Source organism: Pholcus phalangioides, unplaced genomic scaffold, assembly GCF_987345545.1.
Source record: "Pholcus phalangioides strain wild (caught in Gottingen) unplaced genomic scaffold, Ppha-v1.0 ptg000021l_1, whole genome shotgun sequence".
NCBI lineage: Eukaryota > Metazoa > Arthropoda > Arachnida > Araneae > Pholcidae > Pholcus > Pholcus phalangioides.
Window position 1 is genome coordinate 9344988 of NW_028301614.1, and position 14312 is coordinate 9359299.

Below are 14312 nucleotides of genomic sequence, written 5' to 3' on the forward strand. Positions count from 1 at the left end.
TCTAATATTTCATAAGGTGTTTCATTTAGAGCATACAAAAAGCATTCTTGAGCAGCTCTCATCAAGTTTATATCCCTTTCAGATCCTGGTGCTACAAATGTGTATGTTGCTTTTTCTCACTGTAGAATTTTTCTTTTGACCTCAGGGAGTCAAGCTCTGATTAAAATTATTGCGTAAATTTTGAGTTAGAATTATGGTGAATATAAACTTTGGGGGGAATTCATCAGAGGGCAGTACTTGCATTTTAACTTTCAGGGGATTTTAAAATGGCTCCCATAAGAAAGTGCCTCTGAGGAAAGTGTGATTTATTACATAAAATTTAGCAATAAAATTCTAGAAAAAGTTTTATGTGAAGATATGAATATACCTTCCATCATCTTGGCTGAAAAAAATTGAACAAGTAAATTATTTTTGCACAAAAAAAAAATAATTTGAATTTTCTTTCAATAAAAATTTGCTGACATTTATGTTTTCAATGCATGTTTTGAGTATCAAAAATGCAAACACATTTAAAAAATGTTTCCAAAAAATGAATGCTCAGGTCTAACATATATGGGATAACACCATTGTCACACGGCAAAAATAATTCTTGAGTTAAGCTCTCAAAGAAAATTGAAATTTCACTTGTAATTCACACATCTTTGATATTTCAAGTTTACAAGACTTGAAATGATAGAAGAGTGACAAGAGAATTGAATGAATAGTCGTTTTTCTACTATTCCAACATAAAACTGATAATCATCTCAACAACTATAGTTGGATAAATATTAAGCAAGAGTTTGAACCCATGAAACCAGCCCTTAGAAAGAGATTTTTTTTTCCATAAGACTTCATTTTTTCAATTTACTGTTCAAAAATTTCAACTTTTTTTTTCTTTACTTTCAAGTTGCACACAATGTGTTTCGAGTCCCTTTCCTTGTGATTGGTGTGTTGGTGGCCACAGGTGCACTCATGATACTGGAGAAAACTGTAGGAATGACATACTTGTAACAGGAATATCAGTGAGTGTGACAAAATTTATTCTTTCCTTGGTTATCATGATTTATAAATAATTCTTCTACACAAAGTATGCTTAAAATCTATTCTATCTGAATTTCTCAGAGTATCGGCCCAAGTATCAGGTCTGGACCAGGTTTCTGTCCTCGGATAAATACAACCACTGGAGGATCTGTTGAAATTCTAGTGCCATCAGGAATAAGCAAACGCATTCAGGTGAAAGTGGACAATATACAGGTAAGAATTGTTGATATCTTCAAAAAGTGTGCACTTTTTTCCAAAGAAAAATGTTGAAAACATCAGTGAGCAATTTTTACCAATTAAAACTATCCATACTTCCATTTCAGCCGATCATTGCTTCGACTAGATTCGTCTGCCAGTTTAACATCGAAGGCAGAGTACGGCAAGTGCATGCGCAACTATTAGGGGATACAATATACTGCGAACCTATGGTGGTAAGAAAATCATTATAATATTTCTCTCCTTAATGCCGAATGAACTTTGGTTCACTCATGAATTATCTGGCATGATTAATTTTTACCGTGAATGGGTATTTATGATGTTTGAATCTCTCTGTCTTTTCAGTTTGCCTATGGTACTCAAGCACCTAACATCACAGCCGCATTTGCTGTTATATGGGATGGAAGTAAACCTTTGGATAACCCAGAAAATATTCATGTTCTCGTATATCGCTGCCAAGGAATGGCACAGAACTGTGGGATATGCTTGGAGCTTCCAGATAAATATGCTTGTGGCTGGTGTCAAGATCCACCATCATCCTGTCAAGTTCATGAACAATGCAGTTCAGATCCAACTCAGTGGTTGGATCACAGCCAGACATGTCCTGATCCAAAAATCACAAAAGTAAGTTCTTGAAAATGAAGCTCTCATAATCATTTTTATTTGGCATTGGTAATCATTTTTAGCAATAGTAATTGTCATTTTTTGGATTTGAAGTGTATCTTTCTGAATTGTATTTCAAATATTTTTTGACTGGGGGAAAAAAATGAAGTTCATCAGTGTAATAGGTCTTAAATGAAAATAAATACGGTATCTATGATATAAATTTTTGATACTAGATAGGACAGGTTCTATCATTCATTCCACCATGATGAAAGTCATGTGTCAGAAAGTTTCAAAAATGTTGTTTCCCTTTCTAAAAAAGTGCCACTAGTTTACTAAATACAAACATCCAAGAACTTTTGATTGTGCCTTGAAAAGTCTGAATAGACCTTGATTTTTTTTTTTTTTTTTTTTTTTTTTTTTGACCTATACAAAAAATTCCTAATTTTATATTTATACAGTATGATTGTGTAAAGAGAATATGATATAAATCTTCAATGCTATACAATCAGGGCCGACCTTGAATTCTGCAAACTATGTGGCTTCTACTGCTACTGAATCACACATGTACCTTGTCCATATTCCTCTGCGGAACTTCTAACGAACTGGTACATGTCGGAATGTGCGTGTCCGTGTTGTGAACCTAATGTGAAACTTGTTTCTGTGTAATGCTCGTTATAGTGCTGCCATCTACCCCATATTTTTTTAACTATGACTGAAGTGTAATGTTTGAAGATTTTACCGTTGTAGGCCTGTTGCTCTCTGCGGCGAGACTTTTCAATGGTGAGATCGGCTTGCATTCGCACCTCAAAGTTGGGAACTACAGAAAACCAACTTCAGCCAAACTATGTAGCTGCAGAAGGCGCCAAGTTTTAGGATGATTTTGTTATCACCACAATATTTATTCGCTTACACTTAAAAAATGTCCATAACCTGCCCTTAATACGATATTATATATTGGGGTTCACAACCTCTGGCCTGCTGGCCAAATGACGCCAGCGAAAGTTTTTGCGGTCGAAAAAAATTAGTATACATAATGCGATATGTATACTTAGGCTGACCATACTCCTTTCATTAAAAAAACAAGATATCACCAAAAAAGTTATCAGGGCAAGTATATTTCCCATTTATAGCCAAAAAATTTGTCAATGGCAAGTAAAGTTTTCAATTCAGCCAAAAAATTGTCAAAGGCAAGTTGTCAGCCGTCATTAAAATTGCCAATGGCAGAAAATGATGGGCACTATAAGTCAAAATGTAATTTGCCAAAAAAGTCATACATATTTGACAAATATGTGAGATGCATATCCTTTGGTATATGACTATAACTAATTATGATAATTAGAGTAATTATCCTAATAATTATGACTCTCCTAAAATACAGGTCTTATGGCCACTCTTTATACAGTAAAACTTGTATTAGACAGAAACCTGTCTTAAAAGTAATCAAAATATAGTCTGTTCAGTTATTAGTGCTTTTATTTGCAACTTTAGAAAACAGGAATCTGCCTAAAATGGAATATTATTTTAGTCTACTGACGTTCTGTTTTGTACAAATTTCACTATATGAGTTTCAGGCCCATGAGTGGCAGGAATACCATATATCTGGCCCATAGACTTGAAAGGTTACGCATCCCTGCTGTATGTGAATTTCCAGTTAACGAATAAATTTCTTCTCATGTGAAAATATTTACATTAATTCCATGATAACTCTTTATGCACACTTTTTTGAATCTTGCATGAAGAGGAAATAAAATTGAATAAAATTTAAAATGCAAGATGAAATTTTTCATCAAAATTTTGTCTTGCATCAATTTTCTACCTTATCATAAAAAATTTATATTTGTTTTTTCTTTTTAGTTCCATCCTGAGTCAGGTCCATGGGAAGGTGGAACGAACATCACAATTGAGGGCATAAACTTGGGTCGAGTTTTTGAGGATGTTGCTGGAGGTGTGAAAGTAGTTTATGAAGCTGATGGGAGAACAATTGCTAATTGTTTGCCACAGAAAGAAAACTATAGAAAGACTAGTCAGTAAGTAGCACCTGTTGGTGTTTCTGAATTTAGATTTGCTCGAAAATGATTGTATTCAAAACTTTTGGTGTAGTAAATGATTTTTTTTTTAAATTATATTAACTTGACTATTTTCAGAATTGTGTGCCAAGTGGAAAGCCCCAGGAATCTCACAACTGGTGTTGTTCGCAGTGCTATTGTTGTTGCTGGTCCTATTGTCGTGAAAGTACAGAATGATTACATCGCAAGGTCTAAGAAACACTATTCCTTCGTGGTATGTTCTAGTTCTTTCTGTTACACACACTGCTCTGAACGAAATTTTATAATATGTTCTAAAGAACTTTTTGTGTTGATTTTATTTATTGTTTTCGATTAAATCTAGAACCCAAGGATTACATCCGTGGAACCAAGCAAGGGACCAATGTCTGGTGGCACCCATCTTCTTATATGGGGTCTCTATATGGATGCTGGCAGTCATGTTGAAGCTTTTGTCAATGGACTAAAGTGCAAAGTGACTGGGTGTGTATATTGATAATACTGTATCTGATCTGTAATGCTAGAAGTGGAGCTATTGAGTGGTCTGATAGTTTTGGGTATAGAGAAGATTTTTATACTTCGGCATTATTTTGCAAACTTTTTTTCTCAGTCAATTTTTATCATTACATTTCACTAAATTAATTTTTTAATTTTTAGTAAATGTATACCGTGTGAAATATCATATAAATATAAAATTACCTTTTTTTGTTACTGTAATCATGAAATATGGATTTTTAAAAAGGCAAAAATCTACCAAGGTGAAACAAGGGGTCCTTTACCTTGAAGTATTACATTAGTTTATACACAAGGTACATTGTTGTACCTTGAAACAGGGCAAAATTACAAAGATAAAAAAATACAAATGTTACAGGAAAAGTAATATAAGTACTTTTTTAATATAAATTGTATACTGAAGTATAAGAATACACAAAATATCAAAATAATGTCACAAATATGTGTTATTAATATACATAAACAAAAAAATAACAATTATGGAGATAGAAAACTATGATGAAATACATAATTATTCTTTATTATACTTGTAGAAAGAAAAATTAGGTTTTTAAATTTTCAGTTTTGCCAGTTCCTTTGATGCTTAATAATTTCATTAGAGATACATTTGTGATATCAACATTTGCTGTATCTGGCACTAATAAACAATGAAATATTTTCTCTCCTTTTCTCCTAAGGAAATTCATTCTATAAAAGTTTTTATTAGATGCATCCCACACTGTAAACTTTGTTTTTCCAACAAATTTGACCATGAAATAACCCAAGGTGAATAGAAGAGAAGGAATGGGTATAGTTGAATTTTTCATAGGAAAAAGTATAGAACTCTAAAACTTAAAATATAAATTGTATTTAAGAGTAAAAAAGAGGGAGTATATATATTAAAAATCAGTGTAAGTGGAATATTCCAATGTAAACTAGAAAAATTTCAAGTTTTTTACTGTTCTAAGGTGTACAATCTTTTTTGTGTCAAGGTACATGATGCTCTATTATTTGTGGAAAATATTAATAACTTTTTTATAATGCTTGGTATGGGTGAGCACTTGGTACAATTTATCAGAAGAATGCATGGGTTATAATTACAAAATATAGTTTGCTAAACTTGAAATATTGAGAAGAAATACAGCAAAAACAAGAACACAATTTTTTTACTCTATGTGCCTACTTGCAAAATCTCTCTAAATACCATAGATATTTCTAATCTCTTGCACTCCAAAAATATTATCTAGGAAACAATACTGTAAAAATTATTTCAAGTGTTTCATGGTTTTCCATGGTCAAGGTGCAACAGTTTTTCTTGCATTTCTTGGAACTGTGATAGATGAATAGTAGAGCTATTCACCAGTCATGGTAGTACGCTATGGTGCTAGATACACAAGCACTGATCCATGTGGAGAATGAGGGTGATTGTTTCCATCGTCAAGAACAGAGCCGTAACTAGGCTGGGGCAACCAGGGCACTGCCCCTGATCCCTGAGTCAAATGGATGCCTCCACAAAAGTTTACATTTGTTTTGCATAATAATAATCCTTTCAAGAGGGGGCCTCGAGAATGCACACTATGGCCCTGGTCTGGAAGCAAACATTGTAAAAGAAAATAATAGTTCTGTTCCATAAATAAGGATATATGGTCACCATACATTTACTCCCATTAAATTTCCCCTCCCACACATCACTCTGGATATGCTTTGGTGGGTATGCCCAGATGACTGGATTAGAAAACTAAATTCACATATTTAAACTAAAATCTTAGAGTTAACTTAATGATTAATATCCCAAGGGTGAAAATGTAGAATAAAATATGAATTTTTCAGAATTTTTTTTCCTTGTTCACATTTTTGTTTAAAATGAAAACTATAAATATACACTAAAGATTTTGATGGTTGAAAGCCTCTTTCCCATCAACATAGGCTGATGACATTATGCATCCATATACAATAATTCAATTGCAATATTGGCAAATAAACTATTCCGGAATGGAATTAATGATATTGTTATTTTTACTTTACTACAGGAGGAAACGCAACTGTGTAGAATGTATCACATCTGCATCTAAAGAAACGGGTGCCGGTAAAGTTCGTGTTAAATTCGACAAAGGTCTGAGGACGTTTGAAGATTACACATATCTTTACACAGAAGATCCTACTATAACACATGTTGAATCTGGTTCTGCAAGTCAGAGAGGAACACCTAAAGGAATTCCAAGGTATTTACATGATTCGTAACTAATACATCCAAACAAATACTCTAGAAATCAGTTTCATGAATTTGAACATGTACTATGATATACGTTCACAATTCATGTAAATATCCAAATATTCTAAGCAAAATTAAGAACATTTTTTTATAATCTTAAAGCCTAAGAATATTATGAAAATATTTTAGAAAAATAAATTTTGATATTTGTAATAAAATACATGAAATATTATATGTTAATTTTCATTTTTAAATTACAATTTTTCACAATTTTCAGTGGTGGCATAAGTATTACAGTGCATGGTACAAATCTAAACTCTGTGCAAAAGCCTATGATGTATGTGGTTGTTGATGGCCAAGAATACACCAGTGTAAGTCGGTTTTTTGTATAAAGTATGACTAGTATTATTTTTATATAAAAATGACAGATTTTCATCCTTTTGCCATGATTAAAATATTTATCTTTCCATGATATTTATCTTTTTTTGCTTTCGAAGATTGACGTAAGTCTTACCAATAAAATTTCAGTTTGCATCTGACACTGGCACCTCAAAGCTGTACAGAAAAAAAAATTAATAAATGCAGGCTGAATATTTTATTTACAGTTTGCATAATAAAATCATTTTCAGTTCACAGCAATAATAAAGCACATTTTTTTCACCTGTATTGTATTTTAAAATAGACAACTCTTCACCTGTGCAGTCACATAGCAACCGAATCTAGGGAGAAGTTACAAAATAACAATTAATGTGAAAGGATTTTGACAACTGGCTTACACAAAAATAAATTCAAGAAAGAAAATTCAAATGTCTGTGCAGGAAATTGAACCATCATCCTCCTCGCTATGCATAGAAATGCATTTCCTGTTCCATATATATATAGAACTGAGGAATGCAATAGACAGTCATACAAACACAGCTAATATTCTAATATATCATATATGTTGGCGTTAACCACCAGGATGTGCATAAAGATGTTGTCACTCCGCTATTCATACAAGACTTTAGGATGCTGTTTTATATATTCGATTTCAATGGAGGCAGTTTAGTTTTTTAGTTTTCTTTCCTGAATTCATCTTTGCATGAACCAGTCGCTTTGTATGAATAGCAGATACAACACATCTTTGATTATAAAAACTGAAAGACATACTCTGTCTGCAAAACTTGAAACTTGAACCATAAGCATACCGAATAAAATAGCTTCATATCATTTGTGCTGTGTGCGACTAATTGAATCCAGCAACATTTGTTTATGATGCTCGATGGTTTTTAAAGAATAATTTATAAAATAAAATCTATAAACATGTAATATTCTGAAGGGGGAAAGAGCACAAAAATATATCTTGCAAGTGTGAAATATTTTTTTAGTTGTTACTGTTTGAGACATTTTGTTTTTATTCTGAATCATTATTATTGTTACTTTCAGCCTTGTAGAGCAGAATCAGGAACTGAAATGAAATGTCGTAGCCCAGCAGCACCATCATCCAAGTTGGATTTCTCTGAAGCGGGAGACGAAGCTATAGAATTAGATTTTGGCTTTGTAATGGATAGTGTGGAGAAAGTGCGGAATCTCAGTGAAAAACCAGGTTTTCCTAAATTCTACATGTATCCAGACCCAGTCTATTATAAGTTCACTGAAGAGAACAACATAAAATATTACAAAAGTGATTATCTCACAATAAACGTAAGTTGTGAAATAATCCTCCTTTCTTTTATCATATATTCATTTCAAAGTTTTTATTTATTATTTTTTTTTAATTGCATGTAGTCCAGATGTTATTTTAAAAAAGTATTTGAATGAGGGTACTTTTATGAAATTATTATTAAATTTTTCAGGTTGACAAAATTTAAAATGTTCACATAGCTCTATTCTCCTCTACTAAGCTTTGTTAATCATTTCAGTACCACGTACAAAAAAATGAAATTATTATGTTTATTTTTGGTAGGTCATTTTAGATCTAATTAGAGCCTAAAAACAAAAAAGTATTTTTTTTTCAAAAAATTATTTAGTAATGAGTCAACTAACTTGGTACTTGAAACTTTCATCAGCAGTATATGCTTAAAATAAAAATAAAAAACACCTACTCAAAGATGTTGAATAATCCATAGCAATGAATATTTATTTGATTATTTTACTACTAAGAAAGCCATAATTTGTTTTATACATTTTTAGGAAGCATTTTGTAATAGCTGTGTTTTAGTGCATCACATTTTTGTGCAATGCAGTACACACTTTTACAGGGGCGAAGCATCTAACTGAATCTGATTAATTAACATATTTTAAAAACTAATTGTCCGACACTTATACTGTCATTTGGTAATCATAAAGTAATTATACAGCCTTTATATTTCAAAATACCATCACCCCAAAAACATATGTAAGGGATATTACGGGGGTTAAAATGGTAGTAATACTTTAGAGTCCATCAGTACTGAAAGGCTTAAAGTATCAATAACGTTTATTTATACAGGGTCAAAACCTAGATAGAGCTTCTCAAGAAAGTGACGTTATAGTGAGAATAGGAAGTAGCTGGTGTAATGTAACTTCACTGTCCCGTTCTCAACTGACATGCAGGCCACCGACATCACAACCACCAGCTAGGGATTTGAATGGGATGCCTGTACCTGGACAGCTACCTGAAGTTGTGGTGAGTTGTTCTATGACTCCTCTGACACATTCTACCTTCAATGGCACGATCTGATATTGTCTATCAGAACATAACTTATATGGTGTATAGGATTTTCTATATAATCTTGTTGAAAACTAATAAAGAAATGCTACTGCAAAAATGTATGCATTTATGTATTTATTCAATTCATTTTTACAGGTGGAAGTTGGGGATGAACTAAAGTTCAATATTGGGAAATTAAGTTATGAACTTCCCTCATCACAAGAGAGTGCCTTATCAAAACCAATAATCATTGGTGTCATTGTTGGAGGATGCATTCTTGTTGTCATTGTTATCATCATTCTTATCGCATATCGGCAAAAATCTACAGAGAGCAGTAGAGTTCTCAAGAATATGCAGGAGCAGATGGATGTTCTTGAGTTGCGTGTTGCCAGTGAATGCAAAGAAGGTAAGCTCAAATTCAATTTTGAAAATAAAGTTTTAATTTGAATCAGCTATTATGTGCTGAAGCTGTTTCTCATTAATTATACAAATTTTCCTTATTTTCAGCATTTGCTGAGCTCCAGACAGAAATGACAGACTTGACAAGCGACTTGACTGCTGGAGGAATACCCTTCTTAGATTACCAGACTTATGCAATGAAAGTTCTGTTTCCGAACTCGGACGATCATCCTGTTCTCAGGGAAATGCAGGTTGGTTTTCTGATTATATATAGTTTTATGAAAATCAGTCATAATTTAATCTATTTGACCTATTTAACATTTTTATTATTATCGCTTATAATAGTCATGAGCCAGAGATTTTTCATAAAAAAACTAATTCTCTACATTGCCCAGCCTTCATTTTAGTCTTATGCATCATGTCTTTCAGATGAATAAGTTACTTTTTTGCTATTAAGTGACGTAAAATCCTTGGTAAAGCTGTCATTTATAACTGTTCTGTTTAGAATAGCTTGTTTGTATTTCAAACCTTACCATCAATTAAAAATTATATTTTCATATAAACGTATAACACACACAATGAAGCCTCTGTAATTAGAGCCCATATAAGAGGATGAATTAGTTAAACGGATAATTTTTATATTGAACCGTGTTTCGATACATTGTTAGAAAAAAATATTAGGTATGTAGACAGTCACATTGAAGCCAGGGGGGCAGTGAGTGCTCCAGCATCCACAGTAACTTTTAGCACTGGATTAAGAACCCTGATTGCACTTCCCCCCCCCGCAGAATTAATTTAGAAATCAAAATTTCATGTACATATATATAGACCAAGTCGAGCATCCACAGGTCTAGAACACTTTTGATACCTCTGTACATGGATGTGATTTTAGCAGATGAACCTCTCAACTGAACGCTTATGCTTATGAAAGTGGATAATAATGTGCATTCGATCCAGTAATTTCCATCTACTTTGAAAGGTTTAGTCGTAATATAGTATAAAGTAAAATACTGTTACATCACCCAAATTTTCCAAAAAAATATAGTAAAGAATTGAAAAGTGCAATTAGATAGATGTCTGATTCTAATTGCATTCTTTCTCTTTTTTCATATTTAACTACTTAGTCGCAATATAGGATTTGAAATGTATTTTGATCTACGAGATTGAATATCACTGCAAAAATAATTTTTTTCCTTTCTACCAGCTCGATCCCTTGAAAAAGCCATACATCGAGAAAGGATTACGGCTGTTTGGTCAATTGATCATGAATAAAATCTTTTTGTTGCTTTTCATAAGAACACTGGAATCGAACCGCTACTTTTCAATGCGTGACAGGTAGGTTTCAGCCTTTTATTCATATGATATTCAGAAAAATCCAATCCATGTCATATGAGTTTATTCTATTCATTACAATTGATTTTCATATGAAACATCTCATTATTTAGGGTGAACGTGGCTTCACTTATTATGGTAACACTACAAGGCAAAATGGAATATTGCACCGAGTGAGTATCTTGAAATATCGTCAATTGGTATAAATTTTTTTTAATTTGCTTTCAAGCGCTATATAAATTTCACAAAAATTTCAAATCGCTTGCAATCGATGGCATTTTTTGCCTATTTCATTTGGTAGTTTTATTTCCAAATAATTAAGATTCAAATTAAAACTTTGACCAAATGATGAATATCATCAACTTAAACAATGTTAACAAATTTTTCGGCTACTTAAATGAACTGTGTATTTACATAATATTCTTTTTAAACTGATATTTAAATAACACCTAGCATAAACAAAATTAAATATATACAGTAGACTGGATTATCTGGCCTAATTTCGCAGAATGATAGGCCAGATAACAAAAAAGCTGGATAGGCTGAAGTTCTATAAATGTTCATATCTTACTGCACACATAGCATTAAAAGCACTTCTTTATACCAAAACCCGCTCTTATTCATATTTTCTAACCTCTAAGTACAGGCCAGTACTTATGTTTTTTATGTGTACTATGCACTATACAATAGTGTAAGCAGGACTTTGTTGTGCTGGGGGGGGGGGTTAGTTTTTCTATTGTATCCCAGTGACTTTAATTATTTTTACTACAAAAATTCATAATCATAAATAAAAAATTTACATAAACTCAGCTCTAATCTCTCCCAACTCCTCCAGCGTATCCCTGTATACGTTTTAAAAATTTAGTCCACTTATTAAAAATTAATACGTTTTAAAAAAGGAAGAGTCCAAGATTGAAAATATATATTGTACATATTTTATAGATAAATATCATTAAGATATAAGATTATAAGATCGATTTCATAATGTCTAACTTAATTGCAGAGAATATAAATTCATGTAAACTTTACAGTATGAATATGTAAACTTATAAATAAACAAAATTTTAATGTAGACTTGATTCTTACAAAAATTATTGTAATTTTTATTTTACTGTTCATTGAAAAATGATTGTACTTGGAATGCTTAATATCAGTAAATTATTCGGCATTTTATCACAGGGAATTATTATTATTTAACTAGGCCAGATAGTGTGGAGTCCATCTAGTTGATAGTCTATTGCAGGGGCGTAGCCGGAAATTTCATTTTGGGGGGGGGGGACCAAAGTGATAGAACAATAGATTTGGCCATCTTTTCCCTTTTTTCGGTCATTTTCTCACATTTTGGGGTAGACCAGACTCCCAAGTCCCCCTCCCGGCTACGGCCTTGGTCTATTGTAGTTTTTTGTTACTATGCATTTGAAACAAAATCCTCATGCATTATATCTTACTGTCTAAATTATTTTATTTTTCAATTTTCCCTAATTATGGGTAGCTGTTCTTAGATTTCACATCTATAAGTTATGAGAATTTTTCCTCTTAATATCCAGACTTAGAATAAAAATTAGGATTTAATTAAATATTATTTACTTCAGATATAACTTCACAACATGAATATATTAGTGAAAAAGTTCCTTGTTCTTTTTTTACAGTATTCTTAAGACACTTCTAGCAGAGTTAATAGAGAAATGTATTGAAGGGAAAAGCCATCCTAAACTTCTTCTGAGAAGGTATGGAAGAAACAATTTTTGTTCCAAAATTTTTATTCTATTCTCTGTACATGATTGAATTCATTAATGTCATCAGAAAGATAAATTTCATTGATTAGATTACATCAAATTAAACACCATGACAATATTTAAAAAATTGTTATTGACAGGTGTTAACCTTCAAATATACATATACATTAAATAGTACCTTTATAGATAGAAAATATGGCAAGTAAATTTATATTTTCTCATCATTTTAGGACTGAATCAGTTGCAGAGAAGATGCTATCTTCATGGTTCACCTTCCTTTTATATAAATTTTTGAGAGTGAGTATTTTTACTTTATCAGTTTGCACACAGGAGTTGTATTTTAAAATAATAAGGGTTTCAAATATTAGGTACACACAACCTTTTTTTTACAATTTTTCAAAGAGTTATTCCATTAACTCGACATTACTATACGGTATACAGATTAATTAACAATTGATAAAAATGCACAATGCATATAAACTCTATTCATTACTTACAATATTTCTTCTACATTTAAATTAATTATTAATAGTCGTTTTAGGTCATGTTCGAAGGTTTCATAAAAGCTGAAGTTTTCTGAATCAGTTGTTTTCACTGTGTATAAAACTGCGTGGATCTGAATGAATATTTTATACTGCAAATAGGAATGCGCAGGGGACCCGCTGTTCATGTTGTACAGGGCAATGAAACAGCAAGTTGACAAAGGACCAGTGGATGCCATCACAAGTGAGGCACGTTACTCTCTGTCCGAAGAAAAACTCATACGACAGTCTATCGAATATAAGAGCATGGTGAGTGTTTCTGGGCAGCTTGTTTTCACAATTATACTTGCTGGTTGTTTTGAGGTTCCTGAGGTTATTGATTGTTTTTGGTGGAACCACCAAGAGAAAATATTGAATGTGCCATATCATAAACTGGAACCTTTTAAATTCCGTGCATACTAATTCCATCTTTTACAAATCATTGTTAGATGTAAGCTTACTTTATAGCAGGTGCAAGTTTTCAGTGGTTTTGAAAAACTGCTGATCAATAAAATGATCGAAAATATATTTATAACAAAAATTATTATTACTATTAATCTATTTCCCTCTATAGACTGTGTATGTGTCTATGTCGCTGCAAACACAGTATGTTTCTGGGCTGGAACCACCAGGAGAAAATATTGAAACCCCTGTCAAAGTTCTAGACTGTGATACTATACAGCAAGTCAAGGAGAAAGCATTGGATACAATCTACAAAAGTACACCATTCACACAGAGGCCAAGCAAAGAAGACTTGGATCTTGGTATAATATTGTTCGCTATTATTTTCTTATTCTGACACAGAGAGTTAATAATCTTCAACAATCATAACAATCATATGCATCAACTAACATTAGTGAGTTAATCTTTCAAACTCATATGCTTTGCATATTTTTATTTAGAATGGAGAACAGGCACTTCAGGTCGTCTAACTCTGTCAGATGAAGACAGCACTGTGAAGCAGGATGGCGAATGGAAAAGGCTCAACACACTTGCTCATTATAAAGTATGAAATTTTCTCATTTGAAATATATAATCCATTCACATTCAACTTTTAACCTACGT

General features: G+C 32.2%; 1 protein-coding gene across 2 annotated transcripts in view; it reads left to right on the forward strand.

The window, feature by feature from the left end:
- The window catches only part of LOC149070577 (plexin-A2-like), a 415911-nt gene that overhangs the window by 391997 nt on the left and 9602 nt on the right, over positions 1 to 14312 (forward strand). For both annotated transcript variants that reach the window (XM_089249177.1, XM_089249178.1), the window contains exons 9-28: positions 887 to 1001; positions 1102 to 1233; positions 1344 to 1451; positions 1582 to 1860; positions 3697 to 3869; positions 3987 to 4122; positions 4231 to 4367; positions 6407 to 6598; positions 6866 to 6959; positions 8014 to 8271; positions 9059 to 9235; positions 9416 to 9665; positions 9767 to 9909; positions 10863 to 10993; positions 11104 to 11163; positions 12640 to 12717; positions 12957 to 13023; positions 13371 to 13517; positions 13822 to 14011; positions 14150 to 14253. In XM_089249177.1, the coding sequence (XP_089105303.1) occupies positions 887 to 1001; positions 1102 to 1233; positions 1344 to 1451; positions 1582 to 1860; positions 3697 to 3869; positions 3987 to 4122; positions 4231 to 4367; positions 6407 to 6598; positions 6866 to 6959; positions 8014 to 8271; positions 9059 to 9235; positions 9416 to 9665; positions 9767 to 9909; positions 10863 to 10993; positions 11104 to 11163; positions 12640 to 12717; positions 12957 to 13023; positions 13371 to 13517; positions 13822 to 14011; positions 14150 to 14253 (2971 nt within the window). The remainder of the gene's footprint in view (positions 1 to 886; positions 1002 to 1101; positions 1234 to 1343; positions 1452 to 1581; positions 1861 to 3696; positions 3870 to 3986; positions 4123 to 4230; positions 4368 to 6406; positions 6599 to 6865; positions 6960 to 8013; positions 8272 to 9058; positions 9236 to 9415; positions 9666 to 9766; positions 9910 to 10862; positions 10994 to 11103; positions 11164 to 12639; positions 12718 to 12956; positions 13024 to 13370; positions 13518 to 13821; positions 14012 to 14149; positions 14254 to 14312) is intronic.